Source organism: Hypanus sabinus, chromosome 7, assembly GCF_030144855.1.
Source record: "Hypanus sabinus isolate sHypSab1 chromosome 7, sHypSab1.hap1, whole genome shotgun sequence".
Taxonomy (NCBI): Eukaryota; Metazoa; Chordata; class Chondrichthyes; order Myliobatiformes; family Dasyatidae; genus Hypanus; species Hypanus sabinus.
The window spans coordinates 123,808,476-123,824,495 of record NC_082712.1 but is presented as its reverse complement, the minus strand read 5'-3'; the positions used below and the strand labels follow the sequence as shown (position 1 = coordinate 123,824,495).

The window sequence follows — 16,020 nt, the reverse complement described above, 5'->3', positions numbered from 1 at the left end:
CTTTGTGTATGATTATAGTGAGAAACACTTTGGACTCTTCTTCCAACTCCATCTGTATGTAGGCCTCAGTTAAGTCACCTTTGCTGAAGCGTTTCTCTTCAGAAAGGGTTACAAAGATATCCTCTATCCTGAGCAGAGGGTATTGATCTACTCTCAGTACTGGGTTGACGGTGACCATAAGATCACCACAGATCCTAACAGACCCATTCTTCTTGGCTATTGGGACCACTGGTATTGAACGGACCCTCGGGCTCCACTCAGGAATTCCTTCAGCCTGCCTGCGAGCTAGCTCACTGGCTACTTTATCAGTGATGGCATAAGGAACCTGACAGGCTCCGCAAAACTTGGGTGCAGCAATTTAATTTAGCACTATTTTACCTGTGATATTCTTGAGTTTTCCAGTGCCATCCTTGAACAATGCTGTGGCATCATCCAGTAGCTTTCTTAATTCACTTTTAGTTGACAGATCTCCAATCAAGTTGTAGTTGTCTCATCCAATCCCAACCCCATACGCATGGATGGTGCTCAGTAGTAATTAATGTTCTTGATCTCCTCTTCACACCCACCGAGGCCACAATTATAGTAACTGTCCTCATCATTTGAAGTCAAATAACTTCATGAAGGCTAAAAACTGACACTGAGAATTTGCTTGCCATTAACACCTTTGTCAAAATAGTGGGGTGATGTAAAATTTTACTTACTGTAAAAGCTGCACCTGTATGAACTTGCCCGATCATCTAGCTCTAGCCAATGCTGACTGGAGTTTGATAGCACGGTCTTTGTGGTAAGCCTACCACCTCTAAATACTCCCTCTCCACAGCTTTGCATAGGGAGAATCCGTACAGGAAGTATAAGTGCATTATTTGTTAGTTTATTTTTTATAAGCAAAATATACTTTATTCAAAAATAAAATTATTTACAATGAACCATTCAATGACATTCAATCTGTTACATACGTTTGCTCTACATTCTGTAGATTTCCACACTTTCAGCCACTCAGGAGGCACAATGTTGATTCATCTTCACACACCATTGTTGAGGAGTAAACTCCCCGCCACCCTACCCCTCAACTCCCGCGCGAGGAGAACTCTAAACTGTGGTCCTTCCCCACCGGGCCCTTGCGGTGGCTGCACCAAGTTTCAGTGCGTCACTCAGCACGTACTCCTGCAGCCGAGAATGTGCCAGTCGGCAGCATTCCCCCACGGACATCTCCGTGTGCTGGTAGACCATCAAGTTTTGGGCCGACCAAAGAGCGTCTTTCACCGAGTTGATGATCTGCCAGAAACATTAAGTCTCAGATGAGTACCTTATAGTTGAGGCTGAAAGTTATCATTCCAGTTTTGGATGCAGTGCAGCACATCTTGCTTAATAAAAAAGTTAGCTGCATCTCCAGTGTGGTAGATTTCTGCCTAGCACATACTCCTGACTAAATATGAGCTTCTATCCTTGGTGGTAGCAGTGTCCATAGGACATGCAGCCAAGACGGTTACAAAATATTGTTGGTGTAAGCCTTCAAAGTTATTTGAATGTCTCATCACTGCAGCGACAGAGGACAAACAGGCTTTCTTTTCTCTCATTCTGCTAAGAATTTACTTGGTAAATAGTTTTGATAATTTTTAAAAAAACATTTGGAATTGATATAAAAAAATCTCCATTTTAACAACTCTAAAATTTTGTTATTTAATGTTTGAATTTGATCATGCCCTGTTTAAAATAAGTAGGACCTTTACTTTTGCTTTTATATTATTCTCCCTTTTGCTGCTCAATATTTAATTTGATTTTGTTAAGGTCGTGGTTTTTGTGGATGTGCTGTTTTTTTTTGTTGTTTGTGTTTGTAGAAAAAAAAATTTTAAAAAAGAAGAAAAACAATTTACACTATGAAAAAAATCACAGGGGAATACGTACTGGGAATCCATAGATAATTTTAGACCACACCATGAATTTCCATTAAGGTTATTGCAATACTGAATCATGTTTGATTGAATAACTAAAAATAAAAAAAATGCAGATATTGGAAATCTGAAACAAAAGCAGTAAATGCTGGAAACAACCAGGAAGTCAAGCTTCTACTGTGGAGAGAGATATTGCACTTAAGATTGAAAATCTTTAATGTCAAATTGATTCTGTAATTCCTGATTTCCTTGTACCCAGCCAGTATTAATTAATCTATGAGCGTATCCTTCCCTTCAGCTTTCCATTAGCTTTGTTAACAACATGATGATCTGATCATTGTTAATGTGGGACACATTGTTTGTAGAACAGAAATTATTTTATTTGACATTAGCAAAGATATATTCATAAATAGGGCAATTTTAACCTAATGCGATTGAATATGCATCTGATTTACACCCAGTCAGATTTTGCCCTTCATTTAATTTAGAGAATTGTGAAATTAGATTTTTTGTCAAATCAATTTGGTTAAAATTATTGTGTACTGCTTTAATTTGGATGAAGCTGATACTCAGAATTATCAATGGTTGGTTTTGATTTTTCTGTATCTGTGACAAATGAATCTTTGCACAGGCAGCTTGTCACTGCAGATCTGTCCGTCACCAGAGAAATGACATCAGAGCCCAGCAAGAAGAACTTTAAATATGTACCAAATGCGATGGGTGCAAGCGAAGCTGGTGATGAAGGTCTGTGCAGTCCGAAGTCAACTGAAGATGAAAGGCTGCCCGTTGAGGATGCAGGCTGTGAGATAGCTGGACTACCTGCACAGGCCTCGGCAGAGGAAGATGAAGCTCTGCTTTCACCCCGAGGCCAGCCAATTGGCACTGAAACAGTGGTGAGTATAACCATTTGCAAGTTCCTCCTGAAGTTATTGATCATGGGATCCTTGAGATCCTTAAGACAATAGTTTTCCCTGTCTGAGCTCTTGCTTCATCATAGAGTTATTTCAGGGCTGTACGTAAAGAACCATTCAATTAAACATGCCTGCTAGCCCCCTGCTAGATTTATTCAGTCATTCCACTTTTCAGCTTCTTACACACAGCTCTCATTCAAGTGTCTATCCAAATCTTTTGGGGGTGTTGATTTATGCTGCTTCACCCAATCAGACAATCAATTTCCAATAATAATGAATGATTTTTTGATTTTCCCTCCATATTTATTTGACTAATTGATCATTTAACTTCTTCCACAATTTCTCTTTATTCATGTGTCCTGGCTCTTCATGGTTTTGGTCACTTCTAGCAAATCACTTCTGAACTTTCCCTCACTTAAAGGGAACACTTTAGCTTCTTTATTCTACACAATGGCATCAGTGCCGGACTCCGGAGCGAAGGCTCCCGAGTTCGAATCCAAGTCCGGCCACCCCTGAGCATGCTTTCCATCTGTGCCAAGTCGAGCGTCGAGCTAGCCACTCGGCCTCATAAAAAATACAAGGGTTGAGTCAGGAACATTCATATCGTGACCTGGTTGATCCGAAAGGAGACCAATCCTGACTCCACGCCCCAGACAAGAAAGGCTGACTGGTGCGACACGCTAAAAAAAATTCTACGTTGTAGTGAAAACCTCTCAACCCCAGGATCAGTGCAGCAACCAGAACTTCCATATTTTCATACAACATAGAAAGAGGCCATTCAACCCATCAAGTCTATGGCAGTTCAGAGAGTAATCCCATTCCCCTACCAATTTTTCCTGAAGTCAATTCTTACAATCCAACTAATTCTACCACCCATCTGCGCCAAAGGAGCAATTTGTAGTGGCCTATTAATTTATAAACCTGCACATTTTTGGGGTGTTAGTGGGGAAATGGAATGGCCATGAGCCAGAAGTAGAATCTTTCAATTCCACACGTGCAGTGCCAGAGATTGGGTTTGGATCTGCACAGCTGCAGTTACAAGGGCATGACTTTGCTCTGCCACTTCACTGTGTTACCCAAATGAATGCAAATTTCTTGTTGTGCTTAAACCAACACCTTCCTGAGGTTCAGCATAATCTTGTTCATCAGTATATAAATCCCAAGATCCTGAAAGCTGTCTTAATCACTTTCTCTTTCTTACCTGCCATGTTCAAAGATATTGCACCTTTGCATCCAGATCCCTGTTCTTGAATTTCTTTATATTGCACCCAATATAGTGTAGCGATGTACTACATACAGAGCTAGAGACAACATGCAGTCGGTAAGTCATTTCGAGACTAGTTTATTCAAACTTCGTGGCGCTGGCATTTAATCCCTAGTGCCCGCCCTCTCCGGGCAGAAATGACGTCAGAGGTGCATTACCAAAGTCTCTCCCCGCGCCCGGGCTATTTGTGAGCCGGTTCGCCTGCGCAGAAAGTGGGTCGCCCCATAACCCCACCCCCCCCAGAACCGGCGACACCCCCCCCCCAACGTCCACAGTCTGGATCAGCCTCTGTTTGGAAGGTCTGTTTCTGCGCCGCAGTGCCTGAACCTCGACTGGCTGCGCCAAGTCCACATGGGCTGGTTTGAGTCGGTCCACCGTGAAAACCTCCTCTCTCCCCCCAATGTCCAGAACGTACATGGATCTGTTGTTGTTGATCACCTTGAACGGCCCCTTGTATGGCCGCTGTAGCCGCGCCCGGTGTCCACCCCTTCATACAAACACAAACTTACAGTTCTGCAGGTCTTTGGGTACATGGGTCAGGGTCCGTCTGTGCTGTGAAGTCAGCATAGGGGCCGGGTTGCCCCCGTTTTTGCTTTTGCGTAGTCTGTCCAGGACTGCTGTGGGTTCTTCCTCTTGCCCCCTTGGGGCTGGTATGAACTCTCCTGGGATGACCAGGGGTGCGCCGTACAACAACTCGGCCGACGAGGCATGCAGATCCTCTTTGGGCGCTGTGCGAATTCCAAGCAGGACCCAGGGGAAGCTCGTCCACCCAGTTAGGTCCTCTCAGGCAGGCCATGAGAGCCGACTTCAAGTGACGGTGGAAGCGTTCCACCAGTCCATTCGACTGTGGGTGGTAGGCAGTTGTGTGGTGTAGCTGTGTTCCCAACAGGCTGGAGGTGAACTGGGCGCCTCTGTCAGAGGTAATGTGGGCCGGTACTCCCAAACGTGCTGCCCAGATTGCAATCAGTGCTCGGGCACAGGTATCAGCAGATGAGTCGGTGAGCGGGACTGCCTCTGGCCACCTCGTGAACCGATCTACCATAGTTAGGAGGTACCACACTCCTCAGGACACTGGTAGGGAGCCTACGATTACCACATGAATGTGGTCGAACCTCCGGTGGGTGGGGTGGAACTGTTGCGGCGGGGCTTTAGTGTGCCGCTGCACCTTGGCTGTTTGGCACTGCGCGCACGTTCTGGCCCATTCACTGACCTGCTTGCGAAGTCCGTGCCACGCGAACTTGCTGGAGACCAGCCGGACAGTTGTCCTGATAGGTGGGTGCACCAAACCGTGTATGGAGTTGAAAACTCGCCGCCTCCAGGCTGCCGGGACGATGGGGCGAGGTTGTCTGGTATCCACGTTGCACAGGAGGGCCCTCTCACCTGGGCCTACGAGGCAGCTGCAAACCCGAGACTGCAGTCCTGTAGCTGGGCATCTCGTCGTCTGCCTGCTGCGACTCCACTGGTGCTGCATAGTCCACCCCCAGGGACAGGGCCTGGACAGCTGGTCTGGAGAGTGCATCCGCCACGACGTTGTCCTTTCCCGAGACATGCTGGATGTCTGTCGTGTACTTGGATATGTAGGACAGATGTCTTTGCTGGTGAGCTGACCAGGGATCGGACCCCTTCGTGGTTTGTGGTCCGTGAACGTGGTGAACGGCCTGCCTTCTAAGAAGTACCTGAAATGCCGGATTGCCAGATACAGTGCCAACTGCTCCCGGTCGAAAGCACTGTACTTGAGTTCAGATGGTCATAGGTGTTTGCTGAAGAACGCCAGGGGTTGCCAGCGCCCCTTGATGAGCTGCTCCAGCACCCCACCGACTGCTGTCTCGGATGCGTCCACCGTGAGTGCGGTCAGAACGTCCGTTATGGGGTGCACCAGCATCGCGGCATCTGCCAAGGCTTCCTTGGCTTTAACGAAAGCGGCCGCGGCCTCCTCATCCCAAGTAATGTCCTTGCCTTTACCCGACATCAGGGTGTACAAAAGGCGCATGATATGGGCTGCTGAGGGGAGGAAACGGTGGTAGAAGTTCACCATACCAACAAACTCCTGCAGGCCTTTGACCGTGTTGGGCCGGGCGAAGTGGCAGATCGTGTCTACCTTGGCGGGCAGAGGTTGCCCCGTCTTTGGTAATCCTGTGGCCCAGGAAGTCAATGGTATCGAGACTGAACTGGCATTTGGCTGGATTGATCGTGAGGCCGAAATCACTCATGCGGGAGTAGAGCTGGCGGAGGTGGGACAGATGCTCCTGATGACTACTGCTGGCTATAAAGATGTCGTCCAAATAGATGAACGCAAAGTCCAGGACACGTCTCACTGCATCCATTAGCCGCTGGAATGTCTGTGTGGCATTCTTCAGGCTGAATGGCATTTGGAGGAATTTGAACAGGCCGAACGGGGTGATGAGTGCTGTTTTGGGGATGTCTTCAGGGTGCACCGGGATTTGATGGTATCCCCGGATGAGGTCTACTTTCGAAAATATTCTTGCCCCGTGCAGGTTTGCTGCAAAGTCCTGTATGTGCGGCACGGGGTAGCGGTCTGGAGCTGTAGCCTTGCTCAGTCTGCGGCAGTCGCCACATGGTCTCTAACCCCCAGCTGCTTTGGGCACCATGTGCAGGCGGGAGGCCCATGGGCTGTCGGACCTCCGTACGATCCCCAATTCCTCCATCCTCTTGAACTCCTCCTTCACCAGGCAGAGCTCTTCCGGGGGGAGCCTTCGTGCGCAGGCGTGGAGGGGTGGTCCCGGGGTCCCGGGAATGTGGTGTTGTACCCCATGTCTGGGCATGGCTGCTGTGAACTGCGGTGCCAGAATCGATGGATAGTCTGCCAGGATTCTGGTGAATTCGTAGTCCAACAGCGTGGTGGAGTCCAGGTGTGGGGCCGGCAACTTGGCTTCACCCAGGGAGAACATCTGGAAAGTCTCAGCATGTACCAGTCTTTTCCCTTGCAAGTCGACCAGCAGGCTGTGAGCTCGCAAGAAGTCCGCCCCCAGGAGTGGTTGGGCCATGGCGGCCAGCATGAAGTCCCACGTGGACCGGCTGGCGCCGAACTGCATCTGCACTGTGCGGGTGCCATAGGTCCGTATCGTGCTGCCGTTTGCTGCCCTCAGGGTGGGTCCTGGCTTCCTGTTGCGGGTGTCGTACCCCGTCAGGGGCAAGACGCTGATCTCCGCTCCGGTGTCGACCAAGAAGCGGCGTCCCGACTGTTTGTCCCAGACTTACAAGAGGCTGTCCCTGGTGGCCAGCCACCATAGTCATTAGTGGCTCCTGGCTCTTGTAGGGCGGGCTTCTGTGCCCCATCGCTGGTGGTAGAAACACCACTGTTCACTGGCCTCCTAACTCCTGCCACTGTGTTGTGTGTGCCTCCCTGCCGGGCCTGGTCTGGTCCGCTATTGGGCGCGTGGCCTGGTAATCTAACCGACGGACGCCACACTCTCCCTCTTGGCTTTCCACAGCATGTCTGCCCGGGCCGCCACCTTCCGGGGGTCACTGAAATCTGCGTTGGCCAGCAGCAGGTGTATGTCTGCCTCCCAAACCGTCCAGGTGAAGCAGGCGGGCACCCCGCTTACGACGTGAGAGGACAAAGGTCCCAATGAGCAACACTTTGAATGCTTCATATTTGCCTTCTTCCGGGGGCGACTGTATGAAATCCGCAACCTGGGTGGTCATCTCCTGGTCAAGGGTGCTCACCACGTGATAGTAACGCACGGAATCAGAGGAAATCTGCCGAATCTGGAACTGGGCTTCTGCTTGGCTAAACCACACGCGTGGTTGCAGCGTCCAGAAAGTCGCCAGTTTTAGTGAAACTGCGTGAACAGATGAAGAGTCGGTCATCTTTGGTCCAAATCCCATTTGGACCGTAGAGGTCACCAATGTAGCGATGTACTACATACAGAGCTAGAGACAACACGCAGTTGGTAAGTTTTGAGACTAGTTTATTCAAACTTCGCGGCGCTGCCATTTAATCCCTAGCGCCTGCCCTCTCCAGGTGGAAATGACGTCAGAGGTGCATTACCAAAGTCTCTCCCCTCGCGCTGGCTATTTGTGAGCTGGTTCGCCTGTGCAGAAAGTGGGTCGCCACAATATCACCTTTCATCATTCTTCTGCCAAAATATATCACCTTACACTTCCCTGTATTATATTTACCTTCTCATTCCACCGGTCTGTCTACGATCTTGCACTCAATCGGTATTCTCCTCAGTGTTGATAGTGCTTCCACGTTTTATGTCATCTGCAAACGATGGAACAATTTCCCCTGTGTACAAGTTCACAGAATGAAGTCTGTACCCTCCCACTGAGAGAAGGGAAAACCAGTTCAGTATGATAAGGAGCATTTGAGTTCTCAGATTGTATTTATTGTACTTTCTTTTCATTAAGTTTATGGTATTGTATGAAAAGTTTAATTAATACTGATGTAAATCGTATTGCCTGAAGTTTATGATTAGGCAACAAAGAAAGCCTGGAAAAATATTGTATTTTTATGTCTCATCAAGAATGCATACTCTCCTCACATATCCCCTGTGCCATGCCTGCTGTCTGAAAATTTAAAGTTGTACATCTAAATATAAATGTAGTTCCATGACCATTTGATATCTTGTTTAGATTCAATAAACATTATAAAATATGGTCTAGATTTTTTCTAGTTTTCCTTTATTGAGATCAATTCAGATGTCTTTAGAAAATAATACATTAGTAAATAACTGCTGGCTTTTGTGAGATTTGATTAGTAATCAGATTGTGAATTAACGGTTGGCTGGGTTCTGGCAATCCATCTTCCATCCATCCATATCCACACCAGGCCTCTCCCTATATCTCCACATCTCTTTTCCAAGCTAACTTTCACCTGGATTCTCCATTGTATGTCTTCTCAATGCCTGGCCATTCACTCTCTTATCTCTCCCCTCTGTTCATCACAGACTGGAGTGCCAGGCGGATGCTTGAATTCAGCTTCCTTACTATTCAAGGATAATAGATTTCAACTGATTTATTTCATGAAATGATTGAGTGAGCTGGATACAGATAGAGACACTTGCACAAGCAACCTTCTGGCTGTACTGTTAAAGCCTACTCTGCAGAATAATCTGTGTTCCTCAAGCCAAGTAGTTCAATGCATCTTTTGCCATCCAGTCAAAAATGTAGGAAATTATCCAGGCATGTGCTGTTTACAAAATAACAGGATAAATCTAAGCTTATCTACTGCTACAAATTGTAACTTCATTTATCAGCATAGTGATGGAAGGTACCATTGAAATGGCTATCAAATATTACTTACCACAAGAAACCTGATCACTGAAAGGATAGATTTCACCAATACCAGGATAATTCCAGATCTTTAAAAAAATATTGGCCCAATTATTGCCAAAATAATTCCAGAAGTAAGGTAACTTGAAATAGCTTTGGAGCAAAGACACTATTGGTGGCATCAACAGGCAAAACAAATCAATTGTGATTGGAGGAGGGGGATTTCACCACTTTGGACGGAGGTAGGGATTTCACCACTCTTTGGAGTTGTACCCAGTACAGTGGAGGGTAGTTGTGCTTGTTGGAGGCCAATCCTCTCTGCCCAAGGGCTTCAGACCAGGAGTTTACCAAGGCAGTGCTTCAACTGCTAAGCCCTCAAGGTGTGAATGTACAGTACCGAGTGCATTTCCATTCATAACATTCCCAATAATGAAATAATCTGTGATCATGTGCAACAGTAACTGGTGTAACCCTTACCCAACAGGCTGTATATGTCTAGGGGAAAAAGGGGATCCAGCCACTCTCCAACCCACCTCCCGTACACGCAGGTGCTGTGAGAATCGAGTTTACGCCTCGAGCCCGCCAACAGTATCAAATCCACAACAAATACCGTTATGAAATACACTTTAAAGAGTTTACTAAAATTAAAAAGAGTAGTAACACAATATATATATATATATACAAGGAAAAAAAAACAAAATGCGCAAACTTATCAAAGTTCAGTCTGTTTAGTGCACTCGTTGGAGCTCAATCCACGAACCAATCGACCCATCCGGCCGTCGCACCTGGGACCACCCCGGTGGTCTTACGAGCAGTCCAGCACACGTCCACCTTCTTCAGTGTCTTCCTCGGCCTCTCCCAAAAAACCCGCGAAAACCCCTCCCCCAAGTTCCCAGCATCACAAGACACAATGACATTCCCCATTGATTAACAAATGAATACAATTACCATATCAGCCATTCTAAAGTGAAACAACGGCGAGAGAAACACTTATCCGACAAAGAAACATTCCTACTTGTAACAAACCAAAGAGGCCATTTTGAGTAACATACCCAGGACATTGTACATTCTCTCCCCACCAGCAAATGTCATGCCCTCATGGCATTACTAGAGGTCCCCAAAGCTTCTTGCAACACACAAAACCCAACCCAGGTGCAGAAAGCAGTGACATAACTACCCAGAGCAGTAGAAATCACACTCGGTTCTCCCGGTACCACATATGTCAACCGCTCCGGGGGGCGCCTAATCCTCTGAGATCTCCATACCCCTTCTGCCCCACTGGGCTCCCTTGTCACCTGCGAACCCACTGTCTCGGACACCCCAGGTCTACCTGACAGACCCGCACCCCCTTCCTCACAGGGGTCCTCCCTCACCCGAGATCTCTCCGGCTCACGCTCAGGTTCCACCCTCTCTCCCACCAATGTAGGCTGCCTCTCCATCTGACCCTCAAGACCTTCCCTCCTCTCACCCAATTCAGTATGGGAAGGGCCAGGAGCCTCCTCTCCTGGTACTGGAGCACCAGCGAATGGGAACAGGACCCACTCATCTGAGTCGTCCTCCTCTGAATCGGTAGCCATTCCCGGGTGAGGGACCCGTCCCTGCTCTTCAGCAGCAGGCTCTTCCCGTTCTCCGCTCCCTCGCAGAGTCCTTGTACTGGGCGTAACCTCCCACTCGGGCTCCTTATCCACCTGCACCGCTTGACCCAGTGGCAGCAGGTGATTCCTATGGAGTACCTTGATAGGCCCTTTTCCATCCTCGGGTTTCACCCGGTAAACTGGCAGGTTTGGCATCTGGCTCTCTATTACATAGGGGCTGGCCGCCCAACGATCTGCCAACTTGTGCTTACCAGGGAGTCCCAAATTCCGTAAAAGGTCCCGGTCGCCCGGTAATAATTGTACAAACTTCACCTTTCGATCATACCGCATCTTATTCCGCTGATTTTGTTTGGTAGCCGCCGCCTCGGCCAACTCGTACGCCCGCTGTAACTCCCTCTTCATGTCGGACACGTACTTTAGATGGGACTTCCCGGGAAATTCACCCACTCCACCTCCAAAACACACGTCAATGGGCAACCTCGCTTCCCGCCCGAACATCAGATAATAGGGCGAATACCCTGTAGCATCATTGCGAGTACAATTGTAACAGTGAACCAGTTGTCCAATATGACGACTCCACCTGCTTTTCTGCCCAATCTCCAGCGTCCCGAGCATATCCAACAGGGTCCTGTTGAATCTGTCTGGCTGAGGATCTCCCTGTGGGTGGTAAGGGGTAGTCCTGGATTTCTCAACCCCAAGCATAGTCAGTAATTCCTGGATAAGGCGGCTCTCAAAGTCCCGCCCCTGATCACTATGGATTCGCCTGGGAAGGCCGTAATGCACAAAGTACTTCTCCCATAACACCTTCGCCACTGTCGTCGCCTTCTGATCCTTGGTGGGAAATGCCTGAGCATAGCGAGTGTAATGATCGGTGATGACCAAGACATTTGCGGTGTTGCTGGTGTCAGGCTCAATTGACAGGAAATCCATACATACCAGGTCCAGAGGTCCCGCACTCTGCAAGTGCGACAGTGGAGCCACCAACGCTGGCAGGGTCTTCCTCTGGATGCAACGACGGCATCCCCTACAGTATTCTTCGACGTCCCCCCTCATCCGGGGCCAGTAGAACCGGTCTTTGAGCAATCCATATGTCTTTTCCACCCCCAAGTGTCCAGAATCATCATGTAAGGCCTGGAGTACAGTCTGGCGATATCCCTCCGGCAGGACCAGTTGCCAACAGCGGGGTTGGTCCGGAGGCGTTGTTACCCAGTACAAGATTTTGTTCTTTAACTTCAACCGAGACCACTCCTTCAACAACAGAGGCACGCATGGGTGTTTCGCCTGCTCAGCCAACGCCGCATCCCCCTTCTCGACTGCTCTCCACACTGTGCCAATGCCCGGGTCATTTTGCTGAGCAGTTGCCACTTCCCCCGGACTCAGTTCCGGCAACTGTTTAGTCCCCAGTGCGGTCAGGTCACAGTAAACTAGGGGTATGGCGTCGTCAAAAACCCCCAAATGGTCCACGGCTCGTTCCAGCCTCCCTCTTCCCTTGGCCTTCACGGTGATAACAAACTGACACATCGCCTTCACTCCAGGGGCAGGGACATTCTCCCACTCCTCGTCCCTCTCCTCCTCCCCCGGCTCCCGACGAGACAATGCATCCGCATCGATATTCTTGCTTCCGGGGCGGTACCTCAGGCTGAAATCATATACCGACAATGCCGCCAGCCACCGATGTCCTGTGGCATCCAGCTTCGCCGAAGTCAAAATATAAGTGAGAGGATTGTTATCCGTTCTCACCTCAAACTTGGCTCCGTACAGGTAATCGCCTAGCTTGTCCACCACTGCCCACTTCAGCGCCAGGAACTCCAACTTGTGAGTGGGATAGTTTCTCTCCGATGGCGACAAGCTTCGGCTGACAAAGGCTACCGGTCTCAATGCTTTGCCATGCTCCTGGTACAGAACAGCCCCGAGACCCTCTCGGCTGGCATCCGTGTGCAGCACATATGGCTTCTGGGGATCGGCAAAAGCCAACACCAGGGCCTGGGTCAGTGCCCTTTTCAAAGATCGGAGCGCCTCTTCACATTGATCATCCCATCTCGAGCCAAAAGGTTCCGCCGGGTTCCAGTATCCTTCAGCATCCTGCCTCTGGTTCCCCGTCCTCTTCTTCCCCACCGGGGGATAGCCACACTACAGCTGAGTCAACGGGTGACACACTTTGGCGTATCCTTTCACAAATCGCCGGTAATACCCACAGAAACCCAAAAATGAGCGCAGAGCACCCACTTTCTGGGGTCTCGGCCAGGTGGTCACAGCCTCTATCTTGGTTGGATCAGTAGCCACTCCCTCTCGCGAAATGATATGGCCAATGTAGTTAACCGACGACTTGCAGAACTGGCATTTGTCCAGGGAAAGCTTCAACCCTTCGTCATTAAGCCGGCCCAACACCTTCAACAGCCTCTCCTCATGTTCCTCCAAAGTCGATCCAAACACTATCAAATCGTCCAGGTACACCAGCACCTCCAACAGATTCATATCCCCCACAGTTCTCTCCATGAGCCTCTGGAAGGTGGCTGGGGCTCCGGATATGCCTTGGGGCATTCGTTCAAACTGAAAGAACCCCAGCGGGCAGATAAAAGCGGTCTTCTCTTTATCGGCCGCACTCATCGGGATCTGGTAATACCCACTTCTTAAATCCAGCACACTGAACCATTTCGCACCGCTCAGGCAGGCCAACGCATCCTCGACTCTTGGGACAGTATATCGATCAGGGACAGTTCGCCGATTCAACGTCCTGTAGTCAACACACATGCGCACTCGCCCATTCTTCTTCCGTGCCACCACTATTGGGGACGCATAAGGACTTTGAGACTCAGCTATGATTCCGGCCTCCTTCAAATTGCACAAGTGCTGTCGCACGTCCTCAACATCTGCCGGAGCCAGCCGCCGGGATCTCTCTCGGAACGGGGTGTCCTCCGTCACCCGGATGGTGTGGCGAGTGCTTTTGGAGCAGCCAGCATCAAACTCGCCCCGAGAAAAAACAGCTTCCATCTTCAGCATCTTCTCCACTAGCCTGCGTTTCCACTCCGGCGACACAGGGGAATCCCCGAAGTTAAAGGCTTCAGCGGTCAGCTCCCTTCGATGGTCCGATCCCTCCCCGTTAGGGGTCCGCACTGGTGCGCTGGACATTACCGTCACCGGGAACAGACGTGCCAGCGGCATTCCCCTCTTAAAGGTGATTTCTCTTGCCGTGGTGTTCCTGACACTTATAGCTATACGCCTCGCATGTACCACCCCTGGTCTCTGCACTTCGGGCCTCACCAGCGCCCCCGCCGGAAATCGTGTCTCCCCTTCAAGATCATCTGGGGAGTCTACTAACAGGGCTTCTCCCGTCGGCACTCCTGGGAATCTGGGGGTCCCCATCACTAGGGCTACCTCCCCGGGTCGGATCACCTTGGGCCTCGCCTGCATACACCACACCGTCCCTCGTTTACACTCCGGGTCCAGCCCTTGGGAGGCAACCCCTTCTGCAAACACTGCTCGAAACACTGGATGCACCGAGAGGGTCTCCAGAAAGTCTTCCCCCCCTTTCTCCTTACAAGCTCCCAGGAGCCGTCGCACAACTGGGGAGTTAGTCCCCACCAGGAGGGCAGCACCACCGGTTTCCACTGGGTCAGGACACACCAACACCAACGTCTCAATAGCTTCCGACACTCCCACATCGCCCTCCAAGAACTCCAATCTCACCGATAGGTACCCATCGTACGGGTAGTCACCCTCGCTCACACCCCAAATCTGCAGGGCGTCAAATGGGGTTACAGGCAAATGCTTTAGATATTGATTGTAGAAAGACCGGTACAATAAGGTCACCTGTGATCCCATATCAAGAACGGCTTTTGCGTAAATTCCCTCTATCCGTAGACCCACACTGGCACGGGGTCCTACCAGCCCATCCGGAACAGAGGCGTGGGCACCCGGTGGTCTTCCGGCTGATCTCTGGGAACGTGTTCCTCCAGAGGCTCCAGTCCATTCCCTCACTGAGCCTCTCCTAAGTTTCCCGACACCTCTCCCTTTTTTAGTCGTAGGGGGGCTTGTCCTCCGCGGGACTCCTTGTCTCTCACAATCCCACCTAAAGTGTCCCTCCTCTCCACAGCTATAGCACACCCTCGGCCTTCCACAGTCCCGCCTGAAATGCCCCTCTTTCCCACAGTTAAAGCACACGCTGCCTGCCGCCCCTCCTCTCCCAGGACGGCTCCTGCTCCCAATCCACTGCACTGATCGCCCCTGAGAGTAGGTACCTCCCCTGTCCCTCCCCTCCAAAGGGGGTTCCCTACTCCCCGGGGGTTTGTCATTCCTCCACTCAGCCACCACTTCCTGTATCGCTGAGGATCGCTCCCGTAGGCCCATGTCCCTTTTCCGCCCCAACGCTCTCTCTCCCTCTCGCACCTCTCTAATCAGTTGCCCAAAGGATGGAGGGGGACCTTTCCTATAAGCCTGCCGGATAGTCCACGCCACCTTGTCCTCCTCCACGGAGCCACTGAATAGCTGACTCATCCTCACGCTAGCCACGTCAGTCGCCTTCACTACCCCCCGGCGCCGCAGCCCCGAGAGCATCCCCTCCATCCTAAATATGTACTCGGAGAGCTTTTCCCCTCTCCATTGTTCCAGGCGTTGAAACTCTGCTAAAAGCAGCCAGGGTTCCCCTGACAACCCAAACGCTCCCTCCAAAACTTCTAGGCAGTCCTCCACTGAGGCCCCAGGCTTCTCAGCTTTCAACTCCCGGACGGTTTTGGCTGCTAAACCCTCAAACTTCCCACCAATCGCTGCCTCTTCTCCTTCTCTGAGCCTGGCCACTCCTCTAACATCAAAGACGTATGCTCGATCCAGGTCTCATAGTCCACCTCCCCATCCGGAGTAAGCTTGGCTCCGGAGAACACCCCCAGCTTCAGCCGTGGCCTCTCGGCCACCCCCACCAGGGAATTAAGTGCGGCTGCCAGCTCCGAGGCTTCCACCCTACCTGGGGAGCGGGGCTTAGTCACGACTCCCTCCTCCCACCTCCCTTTACTAGTGCCGGGCACCTCTCTGGGGTCCACCTCTAGCTCTAACTCCTCCTCCGATGTCTCCTCAGCCTCATCCTTGTAGGAGTGGAGCCCCCACGGCCCCTCCTCCCCCGGAACACT

General features: G+C 50.4%; 2 protein-coding genes across 3 annotated transcripts in view; one reads left to right on the top strand and one right to left on the bottom strand.

Annotated features, from left to right (window-relative positions):
- The window catches only part of cracr2b (calcium release activated channel regulator 2B), a 167,385-nt gene that overhangs the window by 128,821 nt on the left and 22,544 nt on the right, over window positions 1–16,020 (top strand). For both annotated transcript variants that reach the window (XM_059975514.1, XM_059975512.1), the window contains exon 12: window positions 2,524–2,785. In XM_059975514.1, the coding sequence (XP_059831497.1) occupies window positions 2,524–2,785 (262 nt within the window). The remainder of the gene's footprint in view (window positions 1–2,523; window positions 2,786–16,020) is intronic.
- Window positions 12,279–15,477, bottom strand: LOC132397147 (uncharacterized). Its single transcript, XM_059975511.1, has one exon. The coding sequence runs from the start codon at window positions 15,461–15,463 to the stop codon at window positions 13,031–13,033; it is 2,433 nt and encodes an 810-aa protein (XP_059831494.1). The 5' UTR covers window positions 15,464–15,477; the 3' UTR covers window positions 12,279–13,030.